Source organism: Nerophis ophidion, linkage group LG01 (genome assembly GCF_033978795.1).
Source record: "Nerophis ophidion isolate RoL-2023_Sa linkage group LG01, RoL_Noph_v1.0, whole genome shotgun sequence".
NCBI classification, from domain to species: Eukaryota; Metazoa; Chordata; class Actinopteri; order Syngnathiformes; family Syngnathidae; genus Nerophis; species Nerophis ophidion.
In genome coordinates, this window is record NC_084611.1 from 12,307,069 (window position 1) to 12,332,392 (window position 25,324).

Consider the following 25,324-nt stretch of genomic DNA (forward strand, 5'->3'; position numbering starts at 1 on the left):
ACAATTTAATTAAATACATTTTCTTTGAATAATCATCTGACCATTAAAAGAGTATGATAATGTGTACATGTTTTAATGTTTTTTTTTTTACTTTTTGAGTGAAGAAGCTGGCGCAAAAGTAATGTTTTTCGGGTCCCAGCCGGGATTTCCTCAAGTGGAAACATTGCCCCCAAGCGACCACTTGGTGTAACTGCGTAATGATAGTTATTAATTTGACATGTTTAACAACTGACAATTTTATTTTTTAGTAATTAAATACATTTTATTTGAATAATCATCTGACCATTAAAAGAGTATGATAATGTGTACATGTTTTAATGTTTTTTTTTTACTTTTTGAGTGAAGAAGCCGGCGCAAAAGGAATGTGTTTCCAGTCCCAGCCGGGATTTCCTCAGGGGGTTGCTCAGGTGGAAACACTGCCTCCAAGTGACCTTTTGTTGTAACTGCGTAATGATAGTCATTAATTTGACATGTTTAACAACTGACAATTTTCTTTTTAATATCCATCCATCCATTTTTTTACCGCTTATTCTCTATGGGGTCGCGGGGGGCGCTGGTGCCTACCTCAGCTACAAGCGGGCGGAAGGCAGGGTACACCCTGGACAAGTCACCACCTCATCGCAGGGCCAACACAGATAGACGGGGAACATTCACTCTCACATTCACACAATTTTATTTATAATAATTAAATAAATCTTTTTAAATAATCATCTGACCATTAAAAAAGTATGATAATGTTTCCATGTTTTAATGTTTTTTTGTATTTTTGGAGTGAAGAAACCGGCGCAAAAGTAATGTGATTTTGTAATTTTTTTTTTAGGTCATTAAAGGAAGTTTATTTTAATAACCATCTGACCATTAAAAGGGTGTGATAATGTTTACATGTTTTTTTGTGTGTGTGTTAAGAACCCGGCGCAAAAGGAATGTGTTTCCGGTCTCAGCCGGGATTTCCTCAGGTGGAAACACTGCCCCCAAGCGACCATTTGGTGTAACTGCGTGATGATTGTCATCATTTTGACATGTTTACAAACTGACAATTATATTTTAGTAATCAAAGAAAGGTTCTTTGAATAATCATAGTTGTGTAAAAGTGCAATATAGCATGTTTTAGGTACAGTTTGGTGCATTAAAGCTCATTTATAATATTTATGTAATATAAGGACTATTGCAGCTGAGTTTGTCTTTGTTGGTTTTTTTTTTACTTTTTTGTCCACCAGCCTAATGTGGAACTAGTGTAATGTCAATAATAGTTGTTTTTCTTTGACACATTTGTCACAGGCGTACAAAAAGTTGTTCCAGGTTTTCTACTGCTGTGTGCAGGTCTGTGCTGGCTGTCCTGCTGCCGTCTTGCAGGGAGTGTCATCTCCACTCACTTTGCAGGGAGTGTCATCTCCACTAGCTCCTCCCTCAACTGGAAAATGCAACACAATATCACAACATTTTATTCATTTAAAAAATATACCTAAAAAAAAAATATATATATATATATTTTGTTTTTTTTTACTGCTGCTATCCACAAAGAAAATACAGGTATATGAACATCTATTGAGAAGTAGTCCATTCAGGACAGGGGCGCTCACACTTTTTCTGCAGGCGAGCTACTTTTCAATTGACCAAGTCGAGGAGATCTACCTCATTCCTATTTATAATTTATATTTATTTATTTATGAAAGAGACATTTTTGTTAACAAGTTAATGGTGTTTAATGATAATACAAGCATGTTTAACACACATAGATTCCTTTCTTTCATGAAGACAAGAATATAAGTTGGTGTATTACCTGATTCTGATGACTTGCATTGATTGGAATTAGACAGTGGTGCTGATAACGTCCGCATTTTCAAATGGAGGAAAAAAAAAAGTCCTCCTTTCTGTCCAATACCACATGAAAGTGGTTGGATTTGGCATCTCATTTGTCCAACTTGCATACTCGTTTTTAAACACTTTGTTATGAGAGTAGCATATGTGTGTGGCCCTTTAATGTCTGGCAGCAGGTGAGTGACGTCAGTGACTGTGCGGGTGGGCAAGCAAGTGAGAAAGCGGTCGCTGAGGGCGGGGGAGAAATACATTGGCATCAAACTCCGTAGCTTGCTAGCTCGTGCACGCTAGCTTTCTGAGACTCTTATTTTGTTAGCACAGGCAGGATGAAGCAGGTCTTTTATGGTGAAGACAGGAACTGTGCAGTCGGTCTTTAGAGTTTTGACAGTAGGTACGGAGTCTCTAGAAATAAAATGTGTTTCTCTGCGTCCGCCCTGTTAGTGATTTTTTTCTTAAAAATGAGCTCGCAGCAGCCAGCTGTCATCTCACAAGATCCTCGGGTGCCGAGAATGTCAAACATCTGACGAAAGTGAAGTCTTGGTATGATTGATGATTGCTCATTTTTATGTATATTTTTTAATGCCTGGCTTGAGATCGACTGACACACCCTCCGAGATCGACCAGTCGATCGCGATCGACGTAATGGGCACCCCTGATTCAGGACAATGGACCTTGGATCAAAGAGGTTTTATAGAAACATTGCTATGGATTTTATTCAGAATCAGAATCAGAATCAGAAATACTTGAATAATGAAGAATTAATAATGTGTTTCTAGTTGTGATGCCGCAATCTGCAATGTTTGTTTAGCCCACAGCACATTCTACAAATACTGTTACAGGAAAAACACTACAGTGTAATGAAAGAGCAAAAATTGTGAAACGGAAGGAGGAAAAGTTGCAATATTTACACTAGGGTTTCATCTCCGTAATATCGCTAAAATTCGCTCCATTCCGTCCACTAAAGACGTTGAGATCATTATCCATGCGTTTGTTACGTCTCGCCTCGATTACTGTAACGTATTATTTTCGGGTCTCCCCATGTCTAGCATTAAAAGATTACAGTTGGTACAAAATGCGGCTGCTAGACTTTTGACAAGAACAAGAAAGTTTGATCACATTACGCCTGTACTGGCTCACCTGCACTGGCTTCCTGTGCACTTAAGATGTGACTTTAAGGTTTTACTACTTACGTATAAAATACTACACGGTCTAGCTCCAGCCTATCTTGCCGATTGTATTGTACCATATGTCCCGGCAAGAAATCTGCGTTCAAAGGACTCCGGCTTATTAGTGATTCCTAAAGCCCAAAAAAAGTCTGCGGGCTATAGAGTGTTTTCATTTCGGGCTCCAGTACTCTGGAATGCCCTCCCGGTAAAAGTTCGCAATGCCACCTCAGTAGAAGCATTTAAGTCTCACCTTAAAACTCATTTGTATACTCTAGCCTTTAAATAGACTCCCTTTTTAGACCAGTTGATCTGCCGTTTCTTTTCTTTTTCCACTATGTCCCACTCTCCCTTGTGGAGGGGGTCCGGTCCGATCCGGTGGCCATGTACTGCTTGCCTGTGTATCGGCTGGGGACATCTGTGCGCTGCTGATCCGCCTCCGCTTGGGATGGTTTCCTGCTGGCTCCGCTGTGAACGGGACTCTCGCTGCTGTGTTGGATCCGCTTTGGACTGGACTCTCGCGACTGTGTTGGATCCATTATAGATTGAACTTTCACAGTATCATGTTAGACCCGCTCGACATCCATTGCTTTCCTCCTCTCCAAGGTTCTCATAATCATCATTGTCACCGACGTCCCACTGGGTGTGAGTTTTCCTTGCCCTTATGTGGGCCTACCGAGGATGTCGTAGTGGTTTGTGCAGCCCTTTGAGACACTAGTGATTTAGGGCTATATAAGTAAACATTGATTGATTGATATACCGGTATTAGTATAGTACGCTGTACTAATGAATCAAACAAACGGTACAATACTCTGTTTGAAAAGTACCGGTTCGCCATATTTTTTATTTTATTTTTTAACAGGCATGACGGCGCGTCGTCGTCACGTGATGACAATGCCGGTTTTACGAGCAGAGGAGCATGTTCGGCAGTGCACGCACACTGAGTACTTACAAGCAGACACAGTGTGTGGACAAAAAAAGGGAGAACGGATGTATTTTGGTGCAAAAAGTAAAGATAAAGGTGAAGTCATAACACTGGAACGCCCTCCGGAAGAGGTGCTTTAAGACATGGCTAGCTAGCTAGCGGCTAACATCCATCCACAGTGTTTTAGCTGCTTCTAAATCACTAATCCTCGTCTCCATAACGACAAATAAACTGCGTTTTTTTAATACACGTATCGTTATCACTGGAGGACGACGAATAGCTAAACAAGCTTCACTACAAACCGTAGGAGGATACAATAGCTCACCGGCGTCACAATGTAAACAAACACCATGGGTGGTTCTACACCTGACATCCACTGTAATGATACCAAGTACAATAGCGTATCTAGTCGATACTACTATGATTACATCAATATTTATCATTGTCACAAAATCTTTTTTTTTTTTATTAACTGGCAACACTAAATTGGCCCTAGTGTTTGAATGTGAGTGTGAATGTTGTCTGTCTATCTGTGTTAGCCCTGCGATGAGGTGGCGACTTGTCCAGGGTGTACCCCGCCTTCCGCCCGATTGTAGCTGAGATAGGCGCCAGCGCCCCCCACGACCCCAAAAGGGAATAAGCGGTAGAAAATGGATGGATGGATGATATTATATTTATAAACTCAGGAAATATGTCCATGGACACATGATAACTTATGACCAATGTATGACCCTGTAACTACTTGGTATCGGGTTGATACCTAAATGTGTGGTATCATCCAAAACTAATGTAAAGTATCAAAAAAGAGAAGAATGAGTGATTATTAAATTTGAACAGAAATGCGGATAAAACATGTTAAAACAGAAAGTAAGCAGATAGTAACAGTAAAGAATTTTCTACCGCTTGTCCCTCATAATGTAGACAAAATAATAGGTAGATAATAGCTCGTCGGGACCCAGGATGGACCGCTCGCCTGTATCGGTTGGGGACATCTCTACGCTGCTGATCCGCTTGAGATGGTTTCCTGTGGACGGGACTCTCACTGCTGTCTTGGAGCCACTATGGATTGAACTTTCACAGTATCATGTTAGACCCGCTCGACATCCATTGCTTTCGGTCCCCTAGAGGGGGGGGGTTGCCCACATCTGAGGTCCTCTCCAAGGTTTCTCATAGTCAGCATTGTCACTGGCGTCCCACTGAATGTGAATTCTCCCTGCCCACTGGGTGTGAGTTTTCCTTGCCCTTTTGTGGGTTCTTCCGAGGATGTTGTAGTCGTAATGATTTGTGCAGTCCTTTGAGACATTTGTGATTTGGGGCTATATAAATAAACTTTGATTGATGATTGATTGATAAAAGACACAATATTTTACTGCATAAGTCAGCAGACTAATTAGGAGTCTTTGTTTGCTTACTTACTACTAAAAGACAAGTTGTCTGGTATGTTCACTATTTTATTTAAGGACTAAATTGCAATAATAAACATATGTTTAATGTACCCTAGGATTTTTTTGTTAAAATAAAGCCAATAGTCACATATTTGTGGTCCCCTTTATTTAGAAAAGTATCAAAAAGAATCAATAATATTTCTCCCATCACGACAATTAAAATGGTAGTGATGGAAAACATTTACATGCCATCGTATAACATTTTATATCTATATATAGTGTCCTTTTGTTATTTGCTCAGTCTCATTCCGAAAGTGTAAGTTGCTGAGAAAACACATTCTGTTAGTAAAAGCACATTCTGGCCAGGTCGCTGTATCTCTTCCTCCTCCACTCTACTCCCTTGAAACTAGCGACTCCCTAAGCCACGGGTGTCAAACTCTGGCCCGAGGGCCACATTTGGCCCGCCGTGTAATTTCCTCTGGCCCTTGAGGCAATATCAAATTAACATTAGAGCTGGCCGGCCGGTATTAAACAGCGGACATCGCATTCACCTCAATACTCATACTTGCCAACCCTCCCGATTTTCCTGGGAGATTCTCAAATTTCAGTGCCCTTCCCAAAAATTTCCAGGTGGGAACCATTCTCCCGAATTTCTCCCGATTTTCACCCGAACGACAATATTAGGGGCGCGCCTTAAAGGGGAACATTATCACCAAACCTATGTAAGCGTCAATATATACCTTGATGTTGCAGGAAAAAGACCATGTATTTTTTTAACCGATTTCCGAACTCTAAATGGGTGAATTTTGGCAAATTAAACGCCTTTCTGTTTATCGGTCTTTTAGCGATGACGTCAGAACGTGACGTCACCGAGGTAACACACCCGCCATATTCATTTCCACATTACAAACACCGGGTCTCAGATCTGTTATTTTTCGTTTTTTTCGACTATTTTTTAGAACCTTGGAGACATCATGCCTCGTCGGTGTGTTGTCGGAGGGTGTAACAACACTAACAGGGAGGGATTCAAGTTGCACCACTGGCAAGAAATCTGCCGCCAGACCCCCATTGAATGTACCAGAGTGTCTGTACCAGAGTGTCTTCACATTTGACGGGCGATGCTAAGACAGACATGGCACAGAGATGTATGGATAACCTGCAGATGCGTTTGCAACGATAAAGTCAACGAAACCACAAAGGTGAGTTTTGTTGATGTTGTTGACTTATGTGCTGATCAGACATATTTGGTCACGGCATGACTGCCAGCTAATTGATGCTAACATGCTACGCTAATCGATGCTAACATGCTATTTACGCTAGCTGTATGTACATTTGAAAATAGATACCCACATTTAATGCGAAACAAACACTTACCAATCGACGGATTTAAGTTGCTCCAGTGTCACAAGATGCGAAAGTCCTGATCGTTTGGGTGGTCCGCACATTTTACCGGCGATGCTAATAAGGCAGCCATGCTATGGGCCACTTCATTAGGTACACCCAAGCTATGGCTGAATAGCGTCAATAGCTATTCGCTCAATAGCTTCAATTTCTTCTTCAATTTCGTTTTCGCTATCTGCCTCCATACTCCGACCATCTGTTTCAATACATGCGTAATCTGTTGAATCGATTAAGCCGCCGAAATCCGAGTCTGAATCCGAGCTAATGTCGCTATATCTTGCTGTGGTAACCGCCATGTTGTTTGTATTGGCAGCCCTGTATGACATCACAGGGAAATGGATAGTGGTTTCGAAGATAGCGAAAATAAGGCACTTTAAAGCTTTATTTAGGGATATTCCGGGACCGGTAAAATTTTGAAAAAAAACTTCAAAAAAAATACAACAAGCCACTGGGAACTGATTTTTATTGTTTTTAACCCTTTTGAAATTGTGATAATGTTCCCCTTTAAAGACACTCTCTTTAACGTCCTCTACTACCTTTCGTCACGTCCGCTTTTCCTACATAGAGACAGCGTGCCGACCCAGTCACATAATATATGCGGCTTGTACACACACATACACACACGTGAATGCAAGGCATACTTGGTCAACAGCCATACAGGTCACACTACCATGAATTGGTTAACGTGGACCCCGACTTAAACAAGTTAAAAAACGTATTCGCGTGTTACCATTTAGTGGTCATATGTACGGAATATGTACTGAACTGTGCAATCTACTAATAAAATTTTCAATCAATCAAAAAACTGAGGATGGTCGTATAAACAACTTTGACACAGTTACAAATAGGCGCCACACTGTGAACCCACACCAAACAAGAATGACAAAACACATTTCGAGAGAACATCCGCACCGTTACACAACATAAGCACAACTGAACAAATACCCAGAACCACTTGCAGCACTAACTCTTCCAGGACGCTACAATACACCCCCCTGCTACTACCAAACCCCGCCCACCTCAGCTCAAAGCTTGAGCCCCAACATTAATGAACTAGCATCCAAGAAAAGATGCCAGGTACCTGGCTTGGGCACATCAGATTACATGAGTATGTCGCAAACTGAGCAGTAAAAAGGCCTAAATGGTTGTTTTATTCATTGTTATTTTATTTTCAAATGTATTAGCCTGTGGAAAAAGGTCATGTTGATATTTATCTCAAAAGGCTGTAAATAGAAAAGAGGCATTCAATTTTTTATTAATATTTTAATTCAATATGCCATTGATGTTTTTTGAAAGTTGATTTTGCACTATTGAGTTGCTTGTTCCTGATTCATTGTTAAAGCAAATCAGTGCAGCAAACTGAGCAATAATTAACGTTTTATTCATGCACTTTCTCTTGCTACCTCAAGGCTTGAATGTTTGATTCATTCATGATTATTTTATTTTCAAATGTATTATTAGCCTGTGGGAAAAAAAAGTTTATTTTGATATTTACCTCAGAAAAGAGGCATTCGATTTTTATTAAAATTGTATTTGCTATGACATTGATATTTTTGAATTATTATTATTATTATTTAAACCTCGATTTTGCATGTCACTATAAAGTTATATAAGCCTTGCTTGTTCAATATTCAATGCAAAACTTGTTTGGGTCCCTATTAAAAGGTTTATTTGTTCAACCTGGTCCCGAGGCTTTGTTCAGTTTTAAATTTTGGCCCACTTTGTATTTGAGTTTGACACCCCTGGTTTAAGCAGCCAGGTGCCTTTGTTGTATATTGCTGGTCTTATCATCCTCGTCCGGACCTGAGGACGACCAGGTGGTGTGAATGGACCAAACATGACGTCAGTGAGGATTTGTTGAACAAAAGCTATTATTGATCAAACGAACCTCGTCTCAGGTCCTGCAGGGAACTGTGAAGAAAGCCTGTCCGAATGATAACTCTCCTCCTGTACAACCCTAACTCTTTAAAGGGGAACATTATCACAATTTCAAAAGGGTTAAAAACAATAAAAATCAGTTCCCAGTGGCTTGTTTTATTTTTTGAAGTTTTTTTCAGAATTTTACACCTCCCAGAATATCCCTAAAAAAAGCTTTAAAGTTCTTGATTTTCCCTATTTGCGATGCGACTGTCCATTTCCCTGTGACATCATACAGGGCTGCCAATACAAACAACATGGCGGTTACCACAGCAAGATATAGCGACATTAGCTCGGATTCAGACTCGGATTTCAGCGGCTTAAGCGATTCAACAGATTTCGCATGTATTGAAACAGATGGTCGGAGTATGGAGGCAGATAGCGAAAACGAAATTGAAGAAGAAATTGAAGCTATTGAGCGAATAGCTATTGACGCTACTCGGCCATAGCATGGGTGTACCTAATGAAGTGGCCCATAGCATGGCTGCTTTATTAGCATCGCCCGTAAAATGTGCAGACCAAACGATCAGGACTTTCGCATCTTGTGACACTGGAGCAACTTAAATCCGTCGATTGGTAAGTGTTTGTTTCGCATTAAATGTGGGTATCTAGTTTCAAATGTACATACATCTAGCATAAATAGCATGTTAGCATCAATTAGCTGGCAGTCATGCTGCGACCAAATATATCTGATTAGCACATAAGTCAACAACATCAACAAAACTCACCTTTGTGATTTTGTTGACTTAATCGTTGAAAATGCATCTGCAGGTTATCCATACATTTTTGTGCCATGTCTGCCTTAGCATCGCCGGTCAAATGTGCAGACACTCTGGCAAATTCATTGGGGGTCTGGCGGTAGATTTGTAGCCAGTGGTGCAACTTGAATCCCTCCCTGTTAGTGTTGTTACGCCCTCCGACAACACACCGACGAGGCATGATGTCTCCAAGGTTCCAAAAAATAGTCGAAAAAACGGAAAATAACAGAGCTGAGACCCGGTGTTTGTAATGTGAAAATGAAAATGGCGGCTGTGTTACCTCGGTGACGTCATGTTCTGACGTCATCGCTAAAAGACCGATAGACAGAAAGGCGTTTAATTTGCCAAAATTCACCCATTTAGTGTTCGGAAATCGGTTAAAAAAATACATGGTCTTTTTTCTGCACCATCAAGGTATATATTGACGCTTACATAGGTTTGGTGATAATGTTCCCCTTTAAACCTCTAATCCTAACCCAAAAACCCTAACCCAACACTATATCCCTTGTGCAAATAGTCCCATCATCTTGTTTGATCTTAGCCAGGGTGCCAGCCTGTCTGGACTAAGCTGCGGCGTATTTGTGCCGGTGACGAGTCTAATATGTGCGTGAGCTAGGGCTTCGATATATCGCGGGTTTGTCTCAGTGCGATATAGAAATGACTATATTCTGGTATTCGAGTGAGGCTTTCCTCACTCGTTCTTGTCTCCTTCTCACTGAGCCATAAAACAAGCGCACCTTCTTACATATTTCACATTTCCTCTATGGCTTCTGGTGGGACGTCAAGAAAGAAGTGAAAGAGGCACTCAAGACCTCACCCGCTCTGTTGCTTGTCCCCCACGTCGACTATTTGTGGGTCCGAACCTATAGTCCAAAACTTTTTCCTGGGCCCAAAGCTATAAAGTGGCCTGCCATCCTGTCAATCGGACTATTTTCCTGCTGGCGCAACGATTTTGGTGGCCATCCATGAGAACCGATGCCAAGGAGTTCATCGCCACCTGCTTCGTGATTTTACCCTGATTTTACATGGGTTTGGACTTTATTAAAAGACTTCCGCCATCTCAAGGTTATTCTGTCATTTTTGTCGCTCTGCCCAAGCTTCCTTTTGCTTTAGACGCCGTCGACCTGATCCAGCATGTGTTCTGGCTGCACGACATTCCTGTGGATGTGGTTTACGGCCGGGGCCCCGCCTTACATGTCTGGAAGGAACTCTACAAAGCATTGTGGGGGGTAGCTGGCTGCCCAGCCTTAGGCTACCATTTACAAACCAACAGAAAAAATGTGGAGGCAACGATCTGCTGCGTGTGTCTCAGCTCCGGATGCCCTCGATCAGCACGATCCCGTAGTGAAATTCTGGAAGTGATAGACTTGTCCCTGGATCACGACCTACGGGATGTATTTAGCAAGGACTGACCTTTGTCAATACCTCCAAACAGACCATATGATTGCCGCATTAATCTCTGACCACAACACTCTGGAAGGTATTCTGTAGGTTCCTGGGGGCATCGCAAAACCTCTCCTCGGGCTTCCACGCTCAGACCTATGATCATACTGACCGGGCAAATCAGGATCTGGAGGGCGCTATTTGCTGCATTTGCCACCAGCAGCCAGTCTGCTGGGCTATCAACCTACCATGGATTGGTTACGGCCATAATACCCTGGTTAGCGCATCCGCTGGCATGTCACCGTCTCACTATGCCTATGGATCCCTACCGCCCGCCTTCCCTTCACTGGAGACGGAAGTTGCCGCTCCATCTGTGGCTGTCCACCTGCGCCGAGCATGCCAAACACGGTGTAATACTCTGACTGCTCTGTCACGCAACCAGTGCCTTGCCTAACGCCACCGAAGCACAGTACCGGAACACAAGCCTGATCAAAAGGTGGGTTTATCATCACGGGATATACCTCTTCATGTGGAATCTAAAATGCTTCAGCAAAGATTCATAGGTCCTTATCCCTTTGAGAGTCATCAAAACCGCTTCCCTTTACGTCTTCCAGATTGCCCCAGGTTACATCCCCTTGTCTTATTGTGGCGGTCCGCTCCCTGTACGATCAGTGCCAGAGCTTGGTCCGCATTGACGGCAGTAAGTCGAACACATTTTCAGTGAGGGTTGGACTCCGCCAAGGCTGTCCTTTGTCACCGATTCTGTTCATAACTTTTATGGACAGAATTTCTAGGCGCAGTCAAGGCGTTGAGGGGTTCCGGTTTGGTGACCGCAGGATTAGGTCTCTGCTTTTTGCAGATGATGTGGTCCTGATGGCTTCATCTGACCGGGATCTTCAGCTCTCGCTGGATCGGTTTGCAGCCGAGTGTGAAGCGACCGGAATGAGAATCAGCACCTCCAAGTCCGAGTCCATGGTTCTCGCCCGGAATGCAATGATCTGATATGGCTGATTTTAAGATTTCATGCCCAGCACCTCCAAGTCTGAGTCCATGGTTCTCGGTTCAGGGTGGAATGCCATCTCCGGGTTGGGGAGGAGACCCTGCCCCAAGTGGAGGAGTTCAAGTACCTAGGAGTCTTGTTCACGAGTGGGGGAAGAGTGGATCGTGAGATCGACAGGCGGATCGGTGCGGCGTCTTCAGTAATGCGGACGTTGTACCGATCCGTTGTGGTGAAGAAGGAGCTGAGCCGGAAGGCAAAGCTCTCAATTTACCGGTCGATCTACGTTCCCATCCTCACCTATAATCATGAGCTTTGGGTCATGACCGAAAGGATAAGATCACGGGTACAAGCGGCCGAAATGAGTTTCCTCCGCCGTGTGGCGGGGCTCTCCCTTAGAGATAGGGTGAGAAGCTCTGCCATCCGGGAGGAACTCAAAGTAGAGCCGCTGCTCCTTCACATCGAGAGGAGCCAGATGAGGTGGTTCGGGCATCTGGTCAGGATGCCACCCAAACGCCTCCCTAGGGAGGTGTTTAGGGCACGTCCGACCGGTAGGAGGCCACGGGGAAGACCCAGGACACGTTGGGAAGACTATGTCTCCCGGCTGGCCTGGGAACGCCTTGGGATCCCCCGGGAAGAGCTAGACGAAGTGGCTGGGGAGAGGGAAGTCTGGGTTTCCCTGCTTAGGCTGTTGCCCCCGCGACCCGACCTCGGATAAGCGGGAGAAGATGGATGGATGGATGGATAGATCCCCTTCCCAAGCCCGTTGCCGCAAGGCTGCACAAGCTCTGAAGATCTTCTCCAGCCACAGGCTTATTGTTGCATTTACCGTCAAGACCTGGAAGAGTACGGTGCTCTCCTGCCTTCTCTAGTATTTTGTCCCTTCTGTTGTTTCTATTCCTCCATGCTTCCTTTCTCGGCGGGAGGCGGCCTAATTGGACACACCTGATCCTGGGTATGACGTTAAACCACATCCAGGCATGAGATGGGAGGTTGTGTGTGGGGTTAGTGAGTCCCAACTAACGTCTATAAAATGCACACAACGAACCGTTTGCACCTTCTCTTGTGACTGGCGGGCGGTCAGCGCCATAAAGCTGAGCGGGTCCCTGGTTAAATGGGGCGCGGACAACCAACAGGACAGACTAAGTTCAACAGCCCAGTTAGGCAATTAGTCTAGGAGAAGGCTCTCTGATATAAAATACCCCTTCCGACCCGCACCAAGCCAGCGTGGAAGGTGTAGGCTAATAACCAGCATGAAAAGTATGCCAAATGGCAGAAACATGCTGAGGCTTTCGTCCAGCAGTGGACTGACAACGGCTGATGATGATGATGATCCTAATTTGTCACTATGCTATTGAAGCAGGGCTCAGGGCAGCTTTTCCCGTCCCATAACTTAAGTTAAAGTACCAATGATTGTCACACACACTAGGTGTGGTGAAATTTGACCCATCCCCTGGATCACCGCCTGGGAGGGGAGGGGAGCAGTGGGCAGCATCTGTGCCGCGCCAGGGAATCATTTATGGTGATTTAACCCCCAATTCCAACCCTTGATGCTGAGTGCCAAGCAGGGAGGCAATCGGTCCCGTTTTTATAGTCTTTGGTATGACTCGGCCGGGGTTTGAACTCACAACCTACCGATCTCAGGGCGGACACTCTAACCACTAGGCCACTGAGTAGTAACTAGCTTCCACGATTCTTCCACAGGTCAATAGTGATATTTTTTTTTACACTAATCTCTATTTTTGTTTAATCTTTTCTCCAGAGGTTGAGTCTTTATCTTCTGCGGACAAACAATTCCCAGAGTGTCCTGGCCGTTCGCTCGCCAACCGCTGGGAGTTCCATTGTGGACTGTATTTTAATGGTGTGCACTTTTTCCCCATCGACTTTTGTTTGGAATATTATTATCCAACTCTAACCAGTTGATCTGCCGTCTCTTTTCTTCTCCGCTCTGCCCCCATCTCCTGCGTGGAGAGGTCATCAGATGAAGAGCTAGCTGTTCAAAGTCGGTAGCCGGGGTCGGACCACTCCTCTGTGCATCCGTTGGGGACGTCTCTGAGCTGCTGACTTGTCTCCATTCAAGATGACCCCCTGCTGGCCCCATTATGGACTGGACCCTCACCTTATTAACTAGATCCACTCGACATCCATTACAACGACCCCCCACAGCTATGGTCCCCTCCGAGGTTTCTCATTGTGCCTATTGGGTTGAGTTTTTTTCTTGCCCTGATGTGGGATCCAATGTGGTTGTGGCTTGTGCAGCCCTTTGAGACACTTTTGATTAAGGGCTATATAAATAAACTTTGATTAAATGATTGATATTGAAGAAAAAAACACACTTTTTGCTCTACCTTGCCTCGCGTCTCTGCATCCCGGGTGCAACCAGTGACTAAGTGGTGACATAAACAATATCATGGCTATTCTCAGACCTAATGTTCTGCAAAGAAATATCAATTTGATCGATGATAAAAGTAATATTGCTGACCTGGTGGGAGGACATTTGCCATGAAGTGTCGCGGCCCGTTAATATTGCCAGCTGGTCGGTATTGGCCAACCACAAAGACCCGGTGGCCATCAGTTGCCATGCCGACTCCCAGGTGGACGCTTTCTTTCCACACGATCTGAGTAAAATGACCTGTGAAGAAGAAACACAAACTAGGTGGAAACACTGCAGCCCCAGTAATAGAATATTACAAACAAAACATGTTGACTTTGGACTTTTTCCCATGCATTTCTGGGGAATTGTTCAAATATGCAACTCCTTACCCGTGCCGCTACTAAACCCAGGTCTGCTCCAGTTGTAGTTGTTGACTTCACTGTACCAGGAATCTACAGCTTCTTTTCCTAGAGACGAGACACACAATGACATTCTTTAATGGCAAAGTGATTTTAACTGAGGGCCACATGGCAGTCATGGCTGCCATCAGAGAACCGTTTATAACAGTGAGGAATAAAGGGATATAAATGTATGAGACTACTAGGGTTGTCTCCATACCAATATTTTGGTACCGGAATATATACAGTATATATATATATATACAATGGGGCAAAAAAGTATTTAGTCAGCCCCCGATTGTGCAAGTTCTCCCACTTAAAATGATGACAGAGGTCTGTAATTTTCATCATAGGTACACTTCAACTGTGAGAGACAGAATGTGAAAAAAAATCCAGGAATTCACATTGTAGGAATTTTTAAGAATTTATTTGTAAATTATGGTGGAAAATAAGTATTTGGTCAACCATTCAAAGCTGTCACTGATGGAAGGAGGTTTTGGCTCAAAATCTCACGATACATGGGCCCATTTATTTCTTTCCTTAACACGGATCAATAGTCCTGTCCCCTTAGCAGAAAAACCGCCCCAAAGAATGATGTTTCCACCCCCATGCTTCACAGTAGGTATGGTGTTCTTGGGATGCAACTCAGTATTCTTCTTCCGCCAAACAGGACAAGTTGAGTTTATACCAAATAGTTATATTTTGGTTTCATCTGACCACTGCTGTATCATCCATGTATCCATTTTGGTATCAACTCAACTCGTCGTGTTATATATATATATATATATATATACATACAAATACGTGTGCGTGTGTGCGTGCTTTACATTCTATTGTAATTACTTTATTGAAATAACAACCCCAAGGCGCTGTATTGTACCGTTTTGGTATTGTCCTTGTAATCATTTCATGTTTTTGAATGTTTGTAAATGTGAACTTTATAAATAAGGGTATATTGTTGTTTTTTTAAAAGGAACAAAAAAAAAAACGTTCAGATGAACTTCCAACAAAGAATGACTTTATCAATGTTGTATTTTAGTCTGTAACAGAATAGTTTTAATTTCATTATTTGCCTGAAATAGAGAAAAAAAAATCATTTTTCAAAATAAAACATTTGATACTGAACATGAAATGAAATAAACTCGATAAACAATAATAGTTTAGCAACATTAACTCAATATAACTCAATATAAAATACTTTAACCTACAAAACGAAAATGAGCGGGGTTTGAAGCATGCACGATACTGATAAAGCATGGTGGTAACATAAAGTCGACTAGTAGAACATTCACCTGTCGGTTCAACGGCGGCCGAGCTCCACTTGGTGTAAATATTTTCTCCATCCGCGGTGTTGCTGTGCTGCATGGCGCCTGAAGCTAGCAGGCGATCCGCCCACGTCTGGGCCGCCGCGCTCACCTCCTGGCTGAGGGCCATGGGTGGGGAGCCGTGTACGGCCCGGTAAGCGTTGTGCGCCTCCAGGAAGTCCCGCTGAAAGCTTTCATCTGTCAAGCAGCTGAAAGTGAGTGATGTCGGCACGGGTGCATCACGGAGAGAGGCTGCACTCACCTGCCATTGCGTCCCAACAACAACTGGACACCGGAGTGCAGAGCAATAATGCTGTGATGAGAGTGCAGCGAGCTTTGCTTCTGCGCTGGTATTTGTGTAGCGTGGAGGCGGAGACAAAGCCACTGGGATCCTTTTTCCGGTCTAGTCACCTGAGGACTATGTCAAGCACATGCATTTATTTCTCTTTCAGGGTGTCCAAAGCAGCTCTTTTTCACATCGAAAAATACTATGAGAGAAAACAAAGTGGAAAAAAAGGTGAAATTTAACAAGAAAATGCTGACTCTAATCACAGAAAGCTGCCTTGTTTTTTGTCTTTAAAACTGTCATTTAAAAAAAAAAATAAATAATGAATCAAAATCAATGTTATGAATTATTGACCCATTGAAGGCTCCAATTACTTCACATCAAATATTCCACTTTGAAATAGTTTTTGTATGACAAAATCTATTTCTGTCGGTCGAGGTGGGTGGGGTTTGGGGGGTAGGGGTTTTGTGGTAGTGGGGGTGTATAATGTAGCCCGGAAGTGTTAGGGATGCATGGGATTCTGGGTATTTGTTCTGTTGTGTTTATGTTGTGTTACAGTGCAAATGTTCTCCCGAAATGTGCTTGTCATTCTTGTTTGGTGTGGGTTCACATTGTGGCGCATATCAGTAAGAGTCTTAAAGTTGTCTAAACGGGCACCCTCCGTGTGACCTGTATGGCTGTTGCGTGAGTCTGTAGAAGTCACATGCAACTGTGCTGACAAACTATCAGTTACGGTTGTAAAGGGCGTAAAACGCAGTGTCATCATAGCACGCCCTCATTATTGTTGTTAGGGCGAAAATCAGCAAACATTCGAGAGAATAGTAGCACTGAAATTCGGGAGTCTCCCGAAAAATTTGGGAGAGTTGGCAAATGTTATGTTGTCAAGCGGCATTCACATAAATCTTGCGGGCCGCGCTAACATAAAATTTTCACATTAACACCCTTGGTTTATAAACTTCTTACGCAGTGTTATTTCATTTTAAATTTGAAAAGAGTTTTGTGGCTCACATTATTCTATTTATTTTGTGAAACGGGTCAAAATGGCTCTTTGAGTGGTAAAGGTTGCCGACCCCTGCTCTAGGGTAAATTGGATAACACATGGCACACTGACAAAGCTGAACCTAGTTTTACTATAACAATCTACAAGGTTAATATAGGTTGCTTCTCTTTCTTCCCCTCAATTTTTCTGCGTTCTTTTGTGTCTGTAGCTATTGTTACGTATACGTTTTGTTGCATTTGAACAATTGTATTTTGGATAATAGAGGTAATTTATTGGTATTATTTCTATTGGTATTTGTATTTCTGTAGAGTAATAATGCTCATTGTCATTTCCGTAGTATTATTTATCTCGCTAAATGCTTCTTTGCTATCACTTTTACCATCATATTTGTACTTATCATAATCACTGATCTTGCTCTATTGTTGCTATTGTTGCGTTTGCTGTTGTTGTTTTAGTCTCTTTGTCTTATCCCCCTCTTGTCCCCACAATTTCCCCTTCTGTCTTCCTTTTTTTTTCTCTTTCTATCCCCTCCTGCTCCTCCCCGGCTGCACCAAATGATAATATAAACAAACACATTTAATAAAGTCAAATACAAATAAGGCAACAAGAAAAGTATCCTACGTTTCTCTTTTGTAAATCCGAACAGCCGATATGGGCATCAACATCTACTATATGATTATTTGCCTGAGAAACTAGACAGGAAAAAAAAAAAAAATAAAACACATATTAACATTGTTGACCTAGGGCCAGGGTCGGCAACCCGCGGCTCTTTAGCGCCGCCCTAGTGGCTCTATGGAGCTTTTTCAAAAATATACGAAAAATGGAAAAAGATGAGGCAAAAAAAAACAACATATTATTTGTTTTAATATGGTTTTTGTAGGAGGATACAAATGACACAAACCTCCGTAATTGCTATAAAGCACACTGTTTATATTAAACATGCTTGGCCCTAGTGTGTGAATGTGAGTGTGAATGTTGTCTGTCTATCTGTGTTGGCCCTGCGATGAGGTGGCGACTTGTCCAGGGTGTACCCCGCCTTCCGCCCGATTGTAGCTGAGATAGGCGCCAGCGCCCCCCGTGACCCCGAAAGGGAATAAGCGGTAGAAAATGGATGGATGGATGCTTCACTGATTCGAGTATTTGCCGAGCGCCATTTTGTCCTACTAATTTTGGCGGTCCTTGAACTCACCGTAGTTTGTTTACATGTATAACTTTCTCCGACTTTCTAAGACGTGCTTTATGCCACTTTTTTTTGTCTCATTTTGTCCACCAAACTTTTAACGTTGTGCATGAATGCGCAAAGATGAGTTTTGTTGACGTTAATGACTTGTGTGGAATGCTAATCAGACATATTTGGTCACCGCATGACTGCAAGCTAATCGATGCTAACATGCTATTTAGGCTAGCTTTATGTACATATTGCATCATTATGCCTCATTTGTAGGTATATTTGAGCTCATTTAGTTTCCTTTAAGTCCTCATAATTCAATTTATGTCTCATGACACACTGTCTGTATGTAATACGGCTTTTACAGATGAATTTGTTTTTGTATTTTTGTTCCAATATGGCTCTTTCAACATTTTGGAAAGGGAAACTGGGCAACACACGGCACACTGACAAATCTTAACCTAAATACTATAACAATCTACAAGATTAAAATACTATAACAATCTACAGCTTCTCGTTCTTTTCCTCCATTTATTTGCTTTCTTTTGTATTTCAAGTTATCATTTCTCTTTGCAGCACCTGTCAAGTTTCATCCGACTGAGTGAGGAGCGTTGTGTCGCATAATTGTGCATATCTGTGTGTGGCAGTCCATGAGAGTGTGTTACGTCTCGCTCTGTAGGTCCGGAGGTCGCTCCGCTCGGCGGTCACGGAAGGGAGTTCTACTTCCAGGCGGTGTTGAAAGGGCAAGATTGTGTACGTTCCACTGCACTGGTCTCACTAAGATGTTTATTTTTGCAGATAACAACAACAGCAAAACCATCTTTGCCGCAATTTGTTGAATCTTGACTTGAATAAAAAAAACAGAACGTTGCCTTCCTACAGACTCCTTTTGTTTGCAGACACTCAGAGGAAACATCAACACAATCAGATGAGAAATTTGATCTTCTCACACGGCTTTTAATCTGAGTGTTTTGTTTTTATCGGAGCAAAGACTGGAGGCTTTTTTCTCTTTATGCTGTGACGCTTGAAACGTTTTGTTCCTACAGTGTCTCCCTCAAATGATCTATTTTAGGTCTTCTTTTTTTAATATGTACAAAACCTTAAAAGCAGTGTGTGGAGGGGGGCGTGGTCAGCGGGCCTGCCGCGGAGCGGGGTGTGTAAGGACCGGCAGGTGAGTAGATTGCCCAGCTGGGACTGGTTATCTAATCACCTGTCGCCTTTATTAGCAGCAGCCGGGCCGAGATACGTTGTTGGAGTTGGAGCGAGAGATAGAGAGACAAACGCTGGAGAGCAGAGTAGAGGAACAGGAGAGGCTGGGACTGCTGAAGCGTGGACGTAATGAAATATTGTTGAATCCTGAATACCAGGCTCTCGTGCAAGTGTGTGGTAATCAGAAGAACCCACTAGAAGGCAATCTCTACAAAGTGAAGTTGTCACTTTGTAAAGGTAAATAAAAAGAACATACAATGATTTGCAAATCCTTTTCAACTTATATTCAATTGAATAGACTGCAAAGACAAGATATTTCATCTTCACACTGAGAATCTTCATATTTTGGGGGGGAAATAATCATGAACTTAGAATTTAATGCCAACAACACAAAAACGTTGTCACAAGGACGTGTTTACCACTTTGTTACATGGCTTTTCCTTTTAACAACACTGAGTAAAGGTTTGGGAACTGAGGAGACACATTTTTGAAGTGGAATTATTTCCCATTCTTGCGTCCGGGGTCTGCGTTGTGGTATTTTAGCCTTCATAAAGCGCCACACATTTTCAATGGGAGACAGGTCTGGACTACAGGCAGGCCAGTCTAGTACCTGCACTCTTTTACTTTGAAGCCACGCTGTTGTGACACGTGGCTTGGCATTGTCTTGCTGAAATAAGCAGGGGCGTCCATGATAATGTTGCTTAGATAGCAACATATGTCTCTCCAAAACCCGGATTGTACCTTTCAGCATTAATGGTGCCTTCACAGATGTGTAAATTACCCATGCCATGTGTCACGGTCCGGACGCATTCCGATGCTGCAGCAAACGGCTGCAATCAATCAGCAGTCTGCACACCTGAAGCCGCACTTCTTAAGCCAGTGCAAACCTGCGTTCTGGGCCAGAACGTAGCTACCCGTACAGTAAGCAGACATCTCTAGTTCTATGCTTACTCTCTCTCTCTGTGTGTTTTATCCTCCTCCGTGTTCATTTGGCTCGTGTTCCTGTGTCGTTTCAGCAGCATTCCTCCGTTTCCTGATAACGAGATGTGTGTCTCGTCTCCCCGTATTCCCTCTGGTTCCCTGGCTGCCCTTTTGGATCTCGACCTCCCGCCCGAAAACGGACTTGCTCCTGCCTCTGACCTCCCGCCTGTCCCTGGATCTCAGAGCTTGCCTCGCCCTCTTGGACTTCCGCACCTCGCTCAACACTCCTGGTGAGACGACTCAGTTAATCGCTACACTTATTCACACCATACACATATTTGGATTATGTTTCACACTTCATAAAATTGTTATTAATAAATACAGCTAAAACGACGTCCCTACATATGTACCGTCTCCTTTTTCTCTGATGTACCATAACACTTCGGGCACTAATAAACTCCCACACCATCACAGATGCTGGCTTTTGAACTTTGCCTCTAGAACAGTCCAGATGTTTCTTTTCCCCTTTGGTCAGGAGGACATCCCGTCCACAGTTTCCAAAAACAATTTGAAATGTGGACTTGTCAGACCACAGAACACTTTTCCACTTTGCATCAGTCCATCTTAGATGAGCTCAGGCCCAGCGAAGCGTTTCTGGGTGTTGTTGATAAATGGCTTTGGCTTTGCATAGTAGAGTTTTAACTTGCACTTGCAGATGGAGCGACCAACTGTAGTTACTGACAGTGGTTTTCAGAAGTGTTCCTGAGCCCATGTGGTGATATCCTTTACACACTGAGGTCCCTTTTTGATGCAGTACTTTCTGAGGGGTCCATGGTCAAGGTCCTCTTCTTTGTAGTATTTATATGCTTCCACTTGGCAGAGTCCTCAGGAGACACATCATTAATTTGACCAGTTACACTGCTAAATTTGGAATACTCTACTCTATTCCATCTCCTCCCATCTTTTTAATCATCCTCCATACCTCCCCAACAGGCGTTCTTCTTCCTGTTTACTCAAAAAGATGTCTCCAAATTGCCCGTTTAGTTTCATGCACTGTTCTTCTTGCCATTGTTTTTAAAAGTGAATAAAACAAAGTGAGCAAAATCAGTTTATTTGCTGCTGCTGTTCTCACCAGCACACTTGTGTTTCTTACACTGGTACTTAGAAGACAATCTTCCACCACACACACTGCAACTCAACACTTTCTCTCCGGTGTGTATTGTCATGTGTACTTTCAGATCCCGATTTTGTGTAAACCCTTTACCGCACACTGAACATTTAAAAGGTTTGTCGCCGGTGCGCAATTTAGTGTGTTTTCTGAAATTCCCTTTCTGGGAGAATCTTTTACCGCAAAATGAGCACATGAATGGTTGTTCTCCGGTGTGCGTTCTCATGTGTATTTTCAAGTCATCTTTTTGTATAAAACCTTTAGAACAGACTCGACATTTGAATTAGTGAATTATATTTTATATAGCGCTTTTTCTCTCAAAGTGCTTTACATAGTGAAGCCCAATATCTAAGTTACATTTAAACCAGTGTGGATGACACTGGGAGCAGGTGGGTAAAGTGTCTTGCCCAAGGACACAACGGCAGTGACTAGGATGGCGGAAGCGGGGATCGAAACTGCAACCCTCAAGTTGCTGGCATGGCCACTTTACCAACCGAGCTATACCGGTTCCTCTCCGGTGTGTATTTTCATGTGATTTTTAAAATGATGACTTTGGCTAAAACCTTTACCACAGACTGAACATTTAAAGGGTTTTTCCCCGGTGTGCATTCTCATGTGTATTTTCACGGTGGGAGAGGGGTTAGTGCGTCTGCCTCACAATACGAAGGTCCTGCAGTCCTGGGTTCAAATCCAGGCTCGGGATCTTTCTGTGTGGAGTTTGCATGTTCTCCCCGTGAATGCGTGGGTTCCCTCCGGGTACTCCGGCTTCCTCCCACTTCCAAAGACATGCACCTGGGGATAGGTTGATTGGCAACACTAAATTGGCCCTAGTGTGTGAATGTGAGTGTGAATGTTGTCTGTCTATCTGTATTGGCCCTGCGATGAGGTGGCGACTTGTCCAGGGTGTATCCTGCCTTCCGCCCGATTGTAGCTGAGATAGGCGCCAGCGCCCCCCGCGACCCCGGAAGGGAATAAGCGGTAGAAAATGGATGGATTTTCAAATTTGCCTTCTGAGAGAAGCTTTTGCTGCAAACTGAGCACATGAATGGTCTTTCTCCGGTGTGCGTTCTCGTGTGTACTACAAAGGTTGTTCGGTCACAAAAGCTTTTGTTGCATCTTGAACAGGTAAAGGGTTTTTTTCTCCGGTGTGCTTTCTCATGTGTGTTTTGAGATGACCACGGTGGTTAAACGTTTTGCCACAGTGAGAGCATTTCAAGTGTGTGTTGTTGGTGTGACATGTCTTACCAGCTATAAAGTCGTCATCCTCAGTGTCATCATCTTCTTCATCATCATCATCATCAGTGTCAGGAGAGTGAGATGTCGTGTCGTCACTATCTGATGGTGGAGCTATGTCTGCTAATGATCCTCCACAGTGGTCTCCATCAGCTTCTGTTATGTGTTCATTCGGGCGGGATCTGGCCCCTCGCCTTCTTTTTTAAAGTGAGGAGGCCGTAATTCCTCCTCTTCCTCTTTAATTTGTGGGAAATGTGGCTCATCTTCCCCCTTTTTTTTGAGGGGGCCGTCGCTCCTTCTGCTCCATCCTGGAAAACGAGTTGTGCTGCTCAGAGATATGTTCTTCACAGATGTCTGCAGAAGACAAACGCATCCTTTAGAGAAGTCCAGCTTTACTCAGTCCCACAAAGCATTGTCCTACACCTCTGATAAGGTCTCTGCCAAGTTGACAATCAAGATGTCATAACTAGGGATGTCCGATAATGGCTTTTTTGCCGATATCCGATATCGACCAACTCTTAATAACCGATACCGTTATATACAGTCGTGGAATTAACACATTATTATGCCTAATTTTGTTGTGATGCCCCGCTGGATGCATTAAACAATGTAACAAGGTTTTCCAAAATAAATTAACTCAAGTTATGGAGCATTATGAGGTTGAGGTGGGCCGGGTTGAATTAGTGCTGCAAGGGGTTCTGGGCATTTTTGCTGTTGTGTCTATGTTGTGTTACGGTGCGGATGTTCTCCCGAAATGTTTTTGTCATTCATGTTTGGTATGGGTTCACAGTGTGGCGCATATTTTTAACAGTGTTAAAGTTGTTTATACATCCACCCTCAGTGTGACCTGTATGGCTGTTGACCAAGTATGTGTTGCATTCACTTGTGTGTGTGAAAAGTCGTAGATATTATGTGATTGGGCCGGCAAGCAAACGCAGTGCCTTTAAGGTTTATTGGCGCTCTGTACTTCTCCCTACGCCTGTGTACACAGCAGCGTTTGAAAAAGTCCTAAATAAACATTGGGGCCCACATTGTGGCGCATATTGGGGACTTAGTGGGGTCCCAGTGGGACCACATTAGGGCCCATTGGGACCACATTGGGGCAACATTGGGACCACATTGGGGCAACATTAGTACCTCATTGGGACCACATTGGGGACCACATTGGGGCCCACATTGGGACCACATTGGGGCCAGCATTGGGGGCCACATTGGGGTCATGTAGAACCACATTGGGGTCACATAGGGGTCACATTGGGGCCACAGTGGGACCACATTGAGGCCACATTAGGACCCCATAGGGGCCATATTGGGACCACATTAACACCTCATTGGGACCACATTGGGACCACATTGGGGCCACATTAGTACCTCATTGGGACCACATTGGGGACCACATTGGGGCCCACATTGGGACCACATTGGGGCCCGCATTGGGGGCCACATTGGGGTCATGTAGAGCCACATTGGGGTCACGTAGGGGTCGCATTGGGGCCACAGTGGGACCACATTGAGGCCACATTAGGACCCCATAGGGGCCATATTGGGACCACATTAACACCTCATTGGGACCACATTGGGCCCACATTGGGACCACATTGGGGAAACATTGGGGTCACATTGGGACTACATAGGAGCCCGCAATGGGGGCCACATTGCGGTCACGTTGGGGTGACATTGGGGCCACACTGCGGCCACATTGGGGCCCGTGGTGGGGCCCGCAGGGGGGCCACATTAGGACCATATTGGGACCAAATTGAGCCCACAATGGGACCACATTGGGGCCACATTGGGGCCACATTAGGACCCGATTGGGACCACATTGGGGTCACATTGGTACCCCATAGGGACCAAATTGGGGCCACAGTGGGACCACATTAGGACCATGTTGGGACCCATTGGGGCCAAATTGGGAGCACATTGGGGTCTCATTGGGGACACATTAGTGCCACATTGGGGCCACATTGGGCCACATTGGGGCTATATTGCCTGTGCGCATTGACACAGGAGTCTGATAAAAATCACATTTTACTCGCAGTGTAAACAGTCAGCTGGAAAAAACCTGATCTCCATAAAATGTGATTTGGGCCACTTTGGCCTGCAGTGTAAACGTAGTCTTTGTCGTATCCACTATTGTTTGACTCCTTCTTATTTTAAACAGTAACATTTTGTGACTATTGGAAAATAAAACAATTGATTCTTGGGCGTACAAGGAGATGAAGCTGGCGTACCTCTAGTGGGACCCGTACCACAGTTGGAGTGTTGTGCTTACTTGGACTGGGACCAAGCTGGGAGGACTCAGGTGGTTTGTGGCCATGGTCTTCACAGAGACCACAGTCAGTGGAAACCTGGTCAGGTCAGCCTCCTCCTGTCCTAGAAGACACTCTTCCTCCTGAGTGATCCAGACCTCGGCCTCTTTGATGTGGGCGGGCTGTGGCTCCTCCTCTTCCTCTTTTACATGAGGGGGGTGTGAATCCTCCTCTTTAATATGTGGGTGCTGCTGGACATCTATTAGG

At 43.8% G+C, this 25,324-nt stretch overlaps 1 protein-coding gene across 2 annotated transcripts; it reads right to left on the reverse strand.

Moving 5' to 3' along the window:
* Positions 1-897: 897 nt before the first annotated feature.
* On the reverse strand, positions 898-25,236 carry im:7150988 (Golgi-associated plant pathogenesis-related protein 1). 2 transcript variants are annotated; one of them, XM_061896203.1, is made up of 7 exons: positions 25,081-25,236; positions 22,821-23,162; positions 16,086-16,241; positions 15,812-16,021; positions 14,511-14,588; positions 14,230-14,379; positions 898-1,411 (listed from the first exon to the last, which is right to left on the reverse strand). In XM_061896203.1, exons 3-7 carry the CDS (start codon positions 16,090-16,092, stop codon positions 1,305-1,307), a joined length of 552 nt encoding a protein of 183 aa, XP_061752187.1. In that variant the 5' UTR covers positions 16,093-16,241; positions 22,821-23,162; positions 25,081-25,236; the 3' UTR covers positions 898-1,304. The 2 variants fall into 2 exon arrangements, with proteins under 2 accessions (XP_061752187.1, XP_061752196.1); XM_061896212.1 differs by lacking the exons at positions 22,821-23,162; positions 25,081-25,236 and having other exon boundaries at positions 16,086-16,684.
* Positions 25,237-25,324: the final 88 nt, after the last annotated feature.